Here is a 15,308-nt window from a genome sequence, read left to right as displayed (position 1 = left end):
AAAGATGAGTCTTCCTGACTCTAGGCTCAGCACTCTATCCACTGTATCACCTAGCTGCCCTGTAATCTATTACAAACAAGAAATTATGTAGAAGTAGTATAAAGGATACCACGAAAGGAATGTATGGTAAAAAAGAATTAATAAGACATATGGTGAGAATGAGAGAGAACTGATAATTAGGATATAACCTCATGATATCTGGAGACAGCAAGGAAATTGGCATGCTGGGTGGATCCTGTGGTGAGCTTATGGGATGACATGGACAAAAGTATCACTGGATAGGCAGGGATGGATAGATTGTTACCTGCCTCATTGGAGGGAATACTCACATATCTGTTATGTTTTAAAATTAAGGTAAACTGAGAGACAAGGTTCTGAGCATGAACAATTTATTAGTTAGACTAGCAATAACTAACAAACTGGATGGCCTTCTCTCAATGACCAAAGTGCCTGAGTGAGGGCTGAGAGGTTCTTTCAAAACTAGGTATGTCTTCCTTCTGATTGGTCTTACCATATATTATTTGGACCTCCCCTGACAAAGGAAGGTAAGGTAATCCTGATTGGTAGATATTTTAAAGAGGAGGTGGGATGAATTATCTTAGTTCCTTTCTCCCTTTTCAGAAAATCAGAATAATTCTCCAATAAAGGATTGGGCTGCTCACCAAGGGAGTAGTCTGTACAACTTCAACCCTGAGGCTACCTGAGTATGGGGTAGAAATAATTGTGAGAAGAAAGCTTAACCTTTAGGCAAGTTTCTCCAGAATGTAGGTGAAGGATAAAGTTCAAAGAGTTTAGGTGGGAGAGTATTAAACCTCTGGGAGCTTGACTGTGTCTTAAAAATATAATTAAATTGAATTATCAGTTTTCCATATCTCGATGCATTGTAGGATTGGACTGTGATGACTGTCCTTTAGATGTTTTCCTGGCCTGGCAACAGGGGAGAAAACTAGTTCTGAATTATTTCTTCATACCATGTAGAAATGGGAAGACTTTTAAAGTGCAGCCCTTTACCTATTATTAAAAGAAAGTTGTCTTGGTAACAGAAGTTTTGTAAATTTTTTACTCATTTTAAAAAAGTTGAAGGGAATTAGTTTTAAATCATTTTGTTGATATTTCTCATATTTCACACAGGCAAATTCTGCTAAATATCCAAACTTAGAAGATTTAAGTGCTGTCATAAGATAAATTCAGCATGGGATTTGCATCCATGGATTTCATTAGCAATGTCAGGTTCAAAAATACACAAACTCAGAATTTTGAGCATGTGCAGTTCCCAGGCTCCTGAAATACCATGCAGGTTCACTAAGACTTTGGTCTAGAGACAGTCAAACAGAGGTTCTAATGTCCTGAGCCATTCCTTTTTCATTAGAGGTTTAAGCTGCCAAAGCGTTCTTCAATTCTGGTGCCTTGGAATTTCTCACCATTATGGTTTTCATCTATAATAGGGCACGAATTGGATTTAATTGCTGTAAGCTTCTCTAAGAAACAGTAAGCACTGTTCACTTCTCATTAGTTTAAAGGAGTAAAAAAAAATCCTTCTGGAATGATGAATGTTTGTAGCCTGTAATAAATGATGTTTGTTTTCAAGAGGGGTAAATGCCAAAAATATAATCACACAGTGTTTGAATGTCATTATGAATTATCTTCACCTGATTAGAATTTGTTCTAAAACATGTAAAATTCTGAATTGTTTTTTTTTTTTTTACCTTGTATGACTTTTTATGTAATCATACACAGGCAGTACAACTACATCTCGATTATCCATTATAATAATGCATAGATAATGAAATTCTCCAGTAATTAAAATCATAATTTTGACAATAGTGTCTACCTACTATCAAACTACTTAACCAGAGCTATTAAGAAGTAGTTAAATGGGGCAGCTAGGTGGCACAGTGAGTAGAGCACTGGCCCTGGAGTCAGGAGGACCTGAGTTCAAATCCAGCCTCAAGACACTTGACACATGTACTAGCTGTGTGATCTTGGGCAAGTCACTTAACCCCAATTGCCCTGCCCTCCCCCCCAAATCCCCCCTCCCCAAAAAAGAAGTAGTTAAATTCCCTTGGTACTACATTATAAACAAAGGTAAATATACTACTTGACTAAGGCTTGTCCAAAAAAGCGGTCTGAAAATGAAAATTTTTCAATAACCATAATTTTATTAGGAAGCTCTAAAATATAAAATACTATTTCAAATCTATAATTGCATATTCTTCAACAGCCATTCCTTGGTTGTAAACAAAGCTATTTTCTTGACTTAACCATGACTCAGTGCACTATAATTTGGATCATCGTTTTAAAATTAGAGTTGTGTTTTGATTTTATACTCTGATTTTTGTGTGTATTCAAATTCATATTCATTTGTTTTGTATAAGGAACATTATTCATGATTTAATACTAGAGGAAATAGTAACATGTAGTATGGTACTATTTACATGTTTTAATGGGGAGGGAGAATGTCTTAAGTTTTAGAAAATTTCAAGAGAACATTTAACATTAACAATTAAAATAAAAACCTATTAAGAAATTGACCAAGGTAGAGAGCCAATATAAGAACACTTCCCGAGTTCCCCAGGAGTTTACATAAAGCATGGTCTTGTTGTGGTAATACTAATAAGTAATTAAATGACATTGCCAGTAGTATACAGATGAAGAAGGTAGAAAAGTTAAGGGTTTCTTATGATTGTAAGTTGACTGTATTCATAATGGAACACCAAAAAAGTTTTTTGTTTTGCTGGTTACTTGCAAATTTTTTAATATGCTGAACCCTAAAGATTTCATAGCAATATAAAACCAGAAAAAGACTACAGTAATGAAAACACCTTGCTCTGTTTAATGATTTTTAGTTCCCTGAGTACTTTTTGGAATGCAGGGATAGAAAGTACTATCATTAATAAAATTAACTGTTAAGATAATTGCCAAGCAAGAAGCTAACTTGTGTAAGGAAATAAGTACCACACCTAATCTCTAATGAATTTTGTGTTTTTTCTATAATACTAAAATGATCTCTTTGTAGAACAACTTACCTAATTATGTTGAGTAGGTGTGTTGTAGAAAAAATGTGTTTGATTAGCCAAAGTTCCATGTAGGAAGGAAAGAAAGCATTTATTAAGTACTCACTCTGTACCAGGCACTGTGCTAAAGTGCTTTTGTACTCCCAGTGCACTGGGAGGTAGCTAGGGATAATTATTATCCCCATTTTACAGATGAGGAAACTGGGGCACATAAAGGTTGACTTACTCAGGGTCACAGGCTAGTAAGTATCTGAGCTGAATTTAAATTCAGGTCTCCCTGATTGCAGGCTGTATAGCACTCGATCTACTGTGCCACCTAGCTGCCTCTGCAGCTTTTCAATAAGCATTGAAACTTATTTTACCATTGCAGAATTGAAGATACTTTCTGGGGTTCGTGTAGTCAAATAGAGGAGAGTCCTTTCCGTATGACTTATCTGGTGATAGCAGAAGAGCAGATACGAAAAGGAGTAGCTGCTTTGTCAGCAGGTCACTAGGATGGCTGCCCCTCTTTTTCCTCCAAGCAGGAAGCCTCCTCTAGAAACTATAAACAGTTTGGGAACATGCCTCCAAAAAGGACCTATTAGTTTTGTCACCCCATGTGGCTGGTAGTAAGTAAACAAAGAGCTCAGAGACAGTACAACTCTTGCATTGTTTCTGCCACTGTGACCACAATCCTATTCCTGCCATCTTGCTGTTTCCAGGGCTGTCCCATCTACTTACTGGTAAGGAGCGCTCCTACAACTTGCTTAATGAATGAAAAGTCAGCAAGCCTCGGCTTCAGTGTTTCCCAGCCACGTAGGGGCTTTCTACAGCTGCCTTCTAAGGAAGTGATCATGGCAGTGAGTGCCCGGGACATGCTGTGTTTGAATGTGGTTTTGGTGTTGTCTTGTAAACTGTTGAACACTAATGTGTCTGAATGCATGGCAGGACAATGGTGCACTTGGGTGAACATGCTGGGAGCTACATGGAACTCCAGCTTTCTTGTATGGAGCCATGCATGGAAAAGCATTTTTAAAAGATTTAAGTTCAAGCAAGGGGTAGATGAGAAGAATCTAAGGAACTTCCTTTGCAGTTTATATCTTCTGTTTCCTAGGATTTGTCTCCTATGGAAGAATTTCCTGGTCTCATTCCACTTAGTGAGTAGAATATTCCACCTGGAAATACAAAGCCACTGCTTCCTCAGGTCTGAGGCATGTAGCCGCTATAGACAGCAGCGGGTACTTGGGATTTTCTTTGGGGAGACAGATTAGTGTCATGACAGGGTCTGGTTCAGGCTATTGCACAGGAGGTGAGAAGTAGCAGTCTGAAGCTGGGCCTCCAGATTGGCTTCTCTGTCCTGGAACAGTAACAAAAAGGGATCTTCATCTTCATTAAACACCAGTTTTCCTCCAACCAGCTAGCACACACTTTTCATGCAATCATCACTGCATCTGTTTCATTGCAGAAAAGGAAATAGGAACCATGACCTGGAAACATACATTTTTAGTAGTGGAGAGCTGTTCCTTAAGTAGATAAGTTGGAGGAGGAGGAGGAAAGGTGAAACAGAAGAATTAGTTGATTCATAGTTCCAAAATCTAAGTTAACATGACGCATATTTGTTCCCTGATTTAAGTTCAAGATTCTCCATACTGAATGGCTTACATACAGTTAATTAAGGTTTTACTTTTTCTGTATCTTAAACTGTGGTGTACTTCATTACAGCTCCTAGATCATTATTAGTTCTCTGACTAATTTCAAGTATTCTTTTGTATGTATTTCAGAACTTTGCCTTTTGACAAGTTTATACATAGGGCAGCAGAAAACAAGCACATGGAGTTCTTTATTTCAGAGGTAATTGCTTTCAAACTAACTTCATTATTATACAGTAGTATTTATATACTGAGAGGACTGATTTTAAAACTTTCCTTAGTGTAGTTAAACAGTACTCTACTTTTTCAACTTACATTTTGCTCAACTGAGTCTTTATTGGTTCTAGTCCAAGGATGGAGAACCTGGGGCCTCAAGGCTACACCTGGCCCTCTAGGTCCTCAAGTACACCCCTTTGACTGAATCCAAACTTGCATTTCGAGAAGAGGTTTATGTGGTTGAGGGTATTCTAAAATTCTTAATAAAATGTTAAATACCGGTTTTTTAAAAATTATTTTAACTATAATCAGTATTTATTAAGCACTTGCTGTGTGCCAAGCACTGTGCTAAGTGCTGGGGATAAGAAAAAAGGGAAAAATACAGATTTTTTTGTTCTTTCTTATGTGTCATTAGCATGTTAAATGTGTTAATAATACTTTGATACAATATTATGTAATAGAAATGGAATTTTTTGTGATATTATTAAAGTGGTTAATTACTTGTGGTTTACATCTCTAAATGAAATAAAGTTTTATCCTTCTTTGATGAGTTTTTCTTACTTAGTGTTACCCACACTCCTTCATTAGCATGATTTTATTTTTATATTTCTTCAGATAGCCACCAGAGAGCATTAGTAGAAAGGGTAAGACAGTAAAATTACTGAACTTGTAATTTGACTAGATTGTTTTAAAGAGAACCTAATAAAATAACTTCTTTATTTTCCAATGTAAGTGTATGTAAAAATTAATATTGGTGTCATTTCTTTTCTGGGGTGTCAAGGATGAGAAGTACTACTTGAGATCACTTGGTGAAGATCCTAGAAAGGTGAGAATTTCAGTACCAAAATAGCAATTCCAGTAATTCAGCAGGATTCATTAAAAAAGTATACTGTGCCAGGGACAGGGGGAGATAGAAAGTTTAGATTGATTCATTCCTTTCCCTCATGAATCTTTTAGTCCAGAAGGGAACAACACAAATATAGAAACAATTTTACACAATATTACATGGTAAGTGCATCAAGGAGTTGAAAAAGTTTGCTCTTAAGAGGTCTTAGGGGAGATTGTGACTAACCTGGGAAGGCTTGCTGCGAGAGTTGGCATTTGAATGGGATACATAGGAGTTCATCAGGTGAAGAAGGGAGCAGGGTAAACAAAGTGAGAGAGCACATAGCACATTCAGCAGACAGAAAGTAGACCATTTTAGCTGGAACATAATGTTTGGAGGGTGGCAGAGGGCTAGGGTGAGATCATGGGGCTGGGGGCTGGGGAGAGCTTAAATTCAGGAAAGGGGATTTGAGCCTTTCTAGGCAACACAACCACTGAAGATTTGATCCAAGCATTATAAAGTGGCTTTATAAATGTTAACAAGCCTTGTTTTTAATGTTAAAATTTTTGTACAGTTTGATAAACTTTTTTCTTCCTTGTCTCATACTACTTTGTTTATAAAAAATTCTAAACACAGACTGTGCCCTTGAGGAGCATTATTTGGCAAAGATATACACAAAATAAAAAGTAGTGGAGCAGGGAGGGGGAGCTAGGTGGCACAGTAGATACTGTGCCAGGCCTGGAGTCAGGAAGACTCTTCTTTTTGAGTTCAAATTTGACCTCAGACACTTACTAGCTGTGTGAGCCTGGGAAGGTCACTTAACCTGGTTTGCCTCAGTTTCCTCATCTGTAAAATGAGCTGAAGAAGGAAATGGCAAACCGTTAGTATCTTTGCCAAAAAAACCCCCAAATGAGGTCATGAAGAGTCAGACACAACTGAAAATGACTGAAGTGAAGCAGGGTGAAATACTAGCAACTATGAGGAACAGAAAAGGCCTCTTGTAGAAGGTAGCCCTTGGGTATTGAAGGAGACTAGATATTCTAAGAGACAGAAGTAAGGAGGGAATACATTTTGGGGTGGGGGAGGGGGAGGGCAGCCAATGCAAGAGCACATAGGAATGGATGGGAGGTAGAGTCTGTCCCTGGCTCTCTGCGATTCTGTAAACTTCAGAGTCCTGACCACAGACATTCCTGTTGCACCTCCCCTTTCCTGCCTATCCATAATAGTACATAGAGGGAACTTATTATGCAGGATCATACGGAAGCATATGGTAGGTGGGGAGTTTAAATAATAGATGTAAAGTTTCACAAGTTACAAAGATTCAAATAATATAGTTGTGGTTTTCAACATCAGTGTTTTTAACCTCAACATTAATTTAGTTTTAACTCCATTGCTGAAGGAAGATTCAGCAGAGGCTATTGGTCCTCATCTCTAGACTCTACTTCTTCAGCCTTCAGCCTTCAGTTAGGTAACCTGGAAGTCTGGGGCATATAACCCAGATTTTTTACCCCCCTTGTTTGACTGCAATCAGGAATACCTTCCCCTCACCTCTGGCTAAAACTTTGGAAAGTACTCTTCTTTCCCCTCTCTGCACTCCAAAGTTCTATTGAGTTGAGCCTCAACTACTTCACCTTTCATGCTGTAACCCCAATTTTGGAAGTCATTTTTTTGCCTTGCTCTATCTTTCATCTGACCAGCCCTAAGAAACAGATTCTATTCTTCATATCTTTTTGCCCAATGAAACCCTTAATGTTAAAAACCACCTCTTTTATCTCTGCCAAATGAGCCATGTAGCCAAGATCCATGCAGGCCTCTTGGAGATTTTATTCTCCATGTCTTTACTGCTTGTTGTGTTGGCTTCTTCCTCTAAACAAAATGATTCACCTAGTTCTAAACTTTTGAGTTCCCAGAAATCCCTCCTACAACTAATTCTTAAAGAGTAATCAATTTAGCATAATTCTTCAACTGAAGAAGTAAAATTTAAATCTAGCTATACTACAATTAAATTTTGTGGCTTCAGTTGAAGAACTGTTTTATTTGGACATACCCTGAGTAGTTCATTGTGGTAGGCTTCTAAGGGAATTAGTGGCTGTACTACACCACCTCCATTTTATCTTCCTTAAAGGGCCTCATTTACTTTTAGCATAGGAAAATATTACTCTGATACAATAGCAGTCCAGGTATCTGATAGATTTAACAGAGTATCTGTCCAGAAATGCTCAAAAGGGGCAATTTTAAGTTTATAATTTAACATTCCTATTAGCACTGATACTAAAATATTCAAACTGTTTAGGGGTGAGGGAACGTAGGTTTCTGTTTTTGGCCCAGGCCTATTCTTAGTTATAGGAAATAGCCACTAAGAAATCTCTCTCTAATAATACAGATTGATATTTGCTCCATAATCTATATTTATATATTGATATATATGTACATATAACATATACACATATATAACATGCATATGTACATTCATACATTTAATCTGTAGCAATGCTAAGGCCCCCAGAACTCTTGATTCATTCTGACATTCTTTACTATCCATGTCACCACATTCAGAAGTAGCATTCTGGTTCTGTCATAGTCTGCTCCACAAATATGCCAAACTCCCCAAAGTGAGATAAAATTACATAGGCATGTACTGAAAAATAAGTTACTATAAGTCACATTTAGGTTTTAGACAAACCAGACCTGAGGGGAAAATGTGGCTTATCTTTGGATCGCTACGGCAATAGAACTAGGAAACCTAAGATGCTGTGGATTTGTTTTGGTTTAAAAATATACTTATTATGAAGAGGTTCTGCTCCTATGACTATAATTTAGGAATTACCTTTATTTTTCATCCTCTTCCATAATTTATTCATCACTTTCAGCCAGTGATGAGTTTCAACCAGCCTCTCTCGCCCTTTGTGTAAAAGTTTTCCTGTTCCTCTTACTAACTCAGCATCACCACCTAGTGATTGGATTCCCAGAAAAACGCCTGGCTGTATTTCTGAAGTCAGTCCATCAGAGGTGATTTCGATGATTCAATTCAACAAGTATTAAGTGCCTCATACGTAGGGAGGCCTAAGTGATAGATAGATGCTATGCCAGCTTTGTTCTCAAGGAGCTTTGTGATTTAAATGATGAGGAAAGGACAAGCCACAGTAGAGGTGACATTTTAGGTGAGCTTTGAAGAAAAGGAGATAGCAGACTGAGAGGTGATGCTGACTGATTGGTGCAAGCAAAAGAAGCCCGGAGAGGGCAGGATGAGAACTGAGACAGACAAAACTGTGTGGCTGGATTGTAGACTACATGAAGGGGAGTATAGTATGAGGGAGAGCTTTGAATGCCAGAGTTAGAAATTTGTGCCTTATCCTGGGGATACACTGAAGCTTTTTGAGTTGAGGAATGACATGATCGTAGTGGCTTGCTAGGTAGGTAGATTATCAAAATAGCTCTAGGGAGAATGGATTGAAGAAGAGGTAGATTAAGTGCATGAAAGACCAGTTAGGAGGCTGGGTGAGATACCATTAGAGTCTGACTTAGGGGGTTACAGTAGGAGTAGAGAGGAAGGGCTGGATATAGGATGGGGAGGTAGAATCAAAGGATTTGTAAATTGATTAGATATGTGCAGTGAGGGAGAGGAGAAGACAAAAAATAACTGCAAAGATACAAACCTGAGAGATTGTTGGCATCGTTACTCCATAGGGTGGGAAACCTGTAGCCTTGAGGCCACATGTACCCTTCTAGGTCCTTGGGTATGGCCTTTAGACTGAATTCAAGTTTTACAGAACAAATACTTTTATTAAAGGGATTTGTTCTGTGAAGTGTAGATTCAGTCAAAGAGCTGTACTTGAGGACTTAGAGGGCCATGTGTGACCCCGAGGCTTCGGTTCCCCACCCCTGGGCTAAACAGAAAAGCCATGGAAAAGAACAGATTTAGGAGAGATGTGATAAACACTATTTTGAACATACTGAGGACATCCCAATGGAGATCTCCAACCAGCAATTTTAAATATATTGTATTAGAACTCTAGGGAGGTGTTAGGAGTAGCGATACAGATTTGGGAGTCATCTGCATAATACTTCATTATACTTGAAGCCATGGGAATGGAGGAGATAACCTAGGGAAACATTGTAAAGGGAAGAAGAGGGCCTAAGGGCAGTAGCCTTGGGAATCACATATTTAAAGGACAAGAAGAAGATGACAAAGGAGTGCAGATAGTGAGGATGACACACATGGGAAAAAAAAAAGGTTTCTGGGTTTGGTGATAAGAAGCCAGATTAGTGATCTTGAAAATATTCAGTGAAGTGCTTTGATGAAGAACAACTCTCTAGATGTAGCAGTAGTCTAGTTTGCTAAATAGTTTTTGGAAAGTAAGAGGGGATAGAACATAGAGTTTATAAGATTAAGGATCTGTTTACAGTTAAAGAAGCTTCTGTAATGCTTGCTTATTAAGAAGACTTATAAGATCTTTTATCTAGTTAATAAAAGTAATAGTAGAGAAATTGAAATATTTAAGTTCTCTATCCTAATGGACATAAATATGAAGTACAGGTAGCTTAAGAAAGCATAATCACATCATATGGTATTTTATATTAGTCTACCAGGCATTAATTTTTTTCTTTTCCAACCATCTCTCTCAATTCAGGATGTTGCAGATATCAGAAAACAGTTTCCTTTATTAGAAGGAGATATCAAGATTCCAGAATTTTTTGAAAAGGAACAGTTCTTTTCTAGTGTCTTTCGTATTAGTTCACCAGGATTACAGCTTTGGACTCACTATGATGTATGTATGCAACATAAATATGAAATCTAAAACTAATGGCAATCTAGCGTGGTACACTGAATACTAATTTTTGTAGTTAATTCATTCACTTTATTAAATGTTTCTCATCTGAAGATGTCTATCTATCTAGAAATAATCAGAAAATAGAACAATCTGATGGCGGATTTTTGTTTTTCTTTTGTTTTTCAGTTTGGTGTTGCAGAGTGTAGACAGGGCAAGAGGCAATTTATCATGCAGTAGGTTTGCAGTAGGTGTTAAACTCAAACTTTAAATTCCTACAGTATAAAGGAATAGAATTTTCTGCCTCACATCATTTTGTTTAAATTCAGCTTATAGATTTCTCAGGTGGATTTTAGCATTCTTCAGTGACACAGAACAGACCAAAAGCTAGATTATTTCTCAGGTGGATTTCAGCACTCTTCAATGACATAGGACAGACTAAAATCTAGACTGTTATATACTAAAATCTAGACTGTTACATTTTAAAGATTTTATAAGAACAAGAGTCAGTTATCTTTCAAGCAGTCATAGGTTTTTCTTTATGTGTCAAGGGAATGGTTGCCCAAATGGTTTGTTCTTAGCTGCAATAGTGGGAAAATGATGATGTTTCTGATTATTAAAAGTGTTTCAAGTAATTGCATTATACTTGTGAATTTGTTTTAAATTTTTATAACCAGACTAAATCTTTACCTGAATATAAAAAGCAATGTGTAACTTTATTTAAATTTGAAGTAAAAATTTGAGAAATTTGAGTTATATTACCAGAGTACTGCGAAATGCATAATTAAGCACGTGTAGATAAAAAGATTAATGTTCCTCTGGTTGACTGAAAGAGAAGTGGTTAGGTAGAGGTGATATACATTATTTGTATTGTGGGTTTCTCTTTTTGGTTAAAAAAAAACCCTTTAGTAGGCAAATCTGTCACTCTTGCATATTAGCACTTCTATAATTCACACCAAAAAAAGTGGTAGCTTGGATCAACAGGAAACTGCAAATTAGGTTCTTTAATAATTGCATTGATGAATTTTCCAGATTGAGTTCATATAGAAAGAATTTAGACACCCTAGTTAGCCTACTTACTTAAAGAAATTAAGGCAGATTGCCTATATATAATAAAACTCAGCAGTGCTTACTAAAAAATAACTTGCTTTCTACTATACATTCTTTAAATTTGTCACCCTCATTTTGTCTCCTAGGTAGGTAGAGTTGATATTAATTACCTCACATTTTATATATAGAAAAATTGAGTCCACAGAGAAATTGACTTAATACTATGTTTTAGGTCACCCACATCTCTGTTGTTCTAGCCTATTGATTCTCTAGTCTCCTGACTTCTAGGCCATTGCTTTTTTTCACCAGACTACTGCAAAAATACCACAGAATACAAATTCACCTGTCTTGTTTTTGTTAGTCTGGGACATCAACCTAAGAATTTTAGGTATTTTGAGGCATGGATAAAAGAGAACTTGGGCTAAAGACTAGTACTTGGAATGAATTCTTGATTTGATTATTGAAATCCTGTTAGTCCCAAATTTTTATTTTTATTTTATTTTTTTGCATTTTAAGAAATTACTGATAGTGCTTATTGACTTTTAGGTTATGGATAATTTCTTAATCCAAGTGACAGGGAAAAAACGTGTTGTGTTGTTCAGTCCTCGAGATGCCCAGTATTTGTATTTATCGGGTATGTATTCTATTATACTTGAAGCCAACATTTTTGCTGTCTGGTTTATTCAGTTACATTTCTTTAGAGATCTGATTCTGCATTTCAATAGAAAAAATCTTGGAGCTTCTTTCTAATTATGATTCATTGTATTCTTTGTATAAGAGTGTATATATAATGATAGACTATATGAAGAACTAGATTATTGGATTCATACTTTAATTGTTACATCAGCTTCAGTGGATATAATGGGAGGGTAGGTCATTGAAAATTGTCTTAGGTTTCAGCAGAATAGTAATTGTTCTCCCAACGTGAACATAATAATTGCACCATATAGTAGAGAACACAGTTTCCAACTTGTATTAGTGATTGCTTTAAAATAAAAAACCACAACTTTGTTAAATCTGTATTATCTTTTTCATAACTTTTCAGGTACTAAATCAGAGGTGCTGAATTTGGATAACCCAGATATGAATAAATATCCACTATTTTTCAAAGCCAGGAGATTTGAATGTGTCCTTGAAGCAGGAGATGTATTGTTCATTCCTGGTAAGATTTTAAAAATTCACTAACATCTATTTATAAACACTATACCTTGTCCATCACTCTTGGTATTCATTTACAGTACAAAATTATATCTTATGCTATATTTCCTAGATTTTTGTCAGTAAGACAAAGCCTTCCAAAATTATGACCTCATTTTATATCTATAACTAAAATTACTTCATCATAAAAGAATATATACAACTATCTAGCAGCTTGGTAAAACTCTAGGGAAATGCTTTGATTCTTTAAAATCACATAGTCCACACATTTTCTGCACAGTCTGTGAATATAACTTATTTACCAACAATTTTTATAAATCTTGTAGAGGAAATTAGTCAAAGAACATGAATACTTCTCTCATATTCATAATGTTAGTCTTTTCTAATCATAACATTCCTGGTACCTTTGACATGCATTATTTTTGTGGATTGAATTGTGCATTTCTTTGTACAATAAGCAAGCTTTAATTTTAAAATCCATACCATCCTCATTAGTGAGCAATATAATTTAATTAATTGCATCTATAATTAATCCTAAATTTTAACTCAAAAAAATTATACACTCATAGTTGAGACCATAATTTAATTTTATGTCTCTTTTATATAACTGAATTAATATTACATGAAAAACATTTTTGGTGACTATATGCAGTCTCGAGAGGCCCTCCTCCCCTCCAACACACACACAGTATTACCAAAAATTTAAACATCTGTGATGGTTTAGTTAAAAGCTTCATGTTCCTTAGTACATTAACTTTCAGTTGGCAACACTTTTATTGCATAATTTCCTCAGTATTCATAACACAATTTAAAAAGAAAAAATATTTATTTCCCCTTATTTTGAACATTGAACTCTGACCCACTTTAATTTTTGCATGTTATGTATTTTATGCTATTTACATCTTTTGGTGTAACAAAATAGTGTTTAAAAGTAACATTAACAAAATCATTATTGTGCTTTTTAAAAGAGCTCTTGAGGGTGAGTTCCCAAGGTTTTCTTCTATACTCAATTTCATATTATTAAAGTATATTTTATTATAATTATTTTTATAATTGTAATTGTTAGGATATTGCTGTAGCATTTTTATAGCACTTAAATGCTGAGAGTTTTTAAGGCTCAATTGAAATTCCAGCAGCTAACCTCATATCCATTTGGTAGAGCAGCAAGCTGCTAAAAATGCTTTAGTCATAAGACTGTAATGAAATTTCATTCATCCTCTCCATTCCACAAAAAAATTTGCTTTACCCTTGGTTTTTATTTTAAATGATCTAAAAGCAGTAGGACAATTATAAGTGCAACAGAAATATAAACCGAGAAGGGTACATTAAATGCAAATTTAACCAAGTTACAAAAACCAAATTATAGCTGAAACAGGAAATCTTTGAGAACAAAAGTAGATTGCTAGACTGAATCCAAGGTCAGAGATACTCTTCAAATAATGGAAATGTCCTGTCTACCAAAAGTAGGAGCTTTGATGTGGTTGCAAGACTGGAGAAATGTAAACAAGTAACACAAACCACAGGCCTAAATTGCAGAACTACAAAACAAATATAACTTTATTATGCCTTTCAAGTTAGAAGGAAAATTTGCTTTTGCCAAAGGTTTGGAAAGTAAGGACTGTGCCATTGACACTTTAAATTGGTTGGCATTCCACAAAAGTTAACGTGATTCTATTAAAGGCTGTGAGTGTGCTAACGAAGGAAGCTTGATATGGGAATTATTTCTTACATTGGCTACATTCAATTTGTGATATTTAACTGACATTTTGTTTTTTTTTAAACTGCAATTTTATTTTTATCTTTTTTTTTTAAACTCTCTCCAGCTTTATGGTTCCATAATGTGATTTCAGAAGAGTTTGGAGTAGGAGTGAATGTTTTTTGGAAGCACCTTTCTTCTGAGTGCTATGATAAGACAGACACCTATGGAAACAAAGATCCTACAGCAGCCTCAAGAGCTATACAGATTTTGGACAGAGCCTTAAAAACACTTGATGAACTACCAGAGGAGTATAAGGATTTTTATGCACGGCGAATGGTCTTAAGAATTCAAGACAAAGCTTTTAGCTCTAACTATGAATAAATAGTGTACTAAACTGCTTAGAAAATTCACATACGTTGTACAGAATTACTAAATAAAAATTATTTTTAAAATTGTTTTAAGATTCATTATTCTTTTAAAATAGAGAAGTGTCATAGCCTCAGTTTGGTTATTGAAACAGCTATCATGGATTGTTAAATCGTGTTGAGGACAGAAAGGAGTTAGGGGATGGCTTTACTATAGTTATCTGTCTTTAGGAAAATCTCCTAACCTCTGGGCTTCATTTTCCTTATCTGCAAAATACGGTTACTGAACATGTGATCTCCAAGGTATTTTGAAATTTTCAAATTAACATTTTTATGATTTATCTGAGTTGATTATACGGTTTGGGTTCTACTCAGGGCAAATGTCCAATGTGAGGTTAATGTCTCTTCTACCTACCATTGTTTAGGGATGCTTTTCTGCCATCTGTTTTGCCATCGTGAGATGTAAATCAGTCTTACCTAACAAATTTAGATAAATAAATAGACTTGGGCAAAGAAAAAATTATGTAATGTATCCCAGATTCCAATATAAATGAGTGTTATTAGACTGTTGATAATAGACATG

At 35.7% G+C, this 15,308-nt stretch overlaps 1 protein-coding gene across 1 annotated transcript in view; it reads left to right on the top strand.

Annotated features, from left to right (window-relative positions):
• Positions 1-14,815, top strand: part of TYW5 (tRNA-yW synthesizing protein 5) — a 29,404-nt gene extending 14,589 nt beyond the window's left edge. Inside the window, exons 3-8 of the mRNA XM_036742535.1 lie at positions 4,775-4,844; positions 5,640-5,684; positions 10,316-10,453; positions 12,050-12,137; positions 12,549-12,665; positions 14,485-14,815. Coding sequence (XP_036598430.1) covers positions 4,775-4,844; positions 5,640-5,684; positions 10,316-10,453; positions 12,050-12,137; positions 12,549-12,665; positions 14,485-14,741 — 715 coding nt within the window. The 3' untranslated portion in view covers positions 14,742-14,815. The remainder of the gene's footprint in view (positions 1-4,774; positions 4,845-5,639; positions 5,685-10,315; positions 10,454-12,049; positions 12,138-12,548; positions 12,666-14,484) is intronic.
• The last annotated feature ends 493 nt before the right edge of the window (positions 14,816-15,308 follow it).

Source organism: Trichosurus vulpecula, chromosome 2 (assembly GCF_011100635.1).
Source record: "Trichosurus vulpecula isolate mTriVul1 chromosome 2, mTriVul1.pri, whole genome shotgun sequence".
Taxonomy (NCBI): Eukaryota; Metazoa; Chordata; class Mammalia; order Diprotodontia; family Phalangeridae; genus Trichosurus; species Trichosurus vulpecula.
The sequence above is the reverse complement of the archived record's forward strand: the minus strand, read 5'-3'. Positions and strand labels throughout refer to the sequence as shown.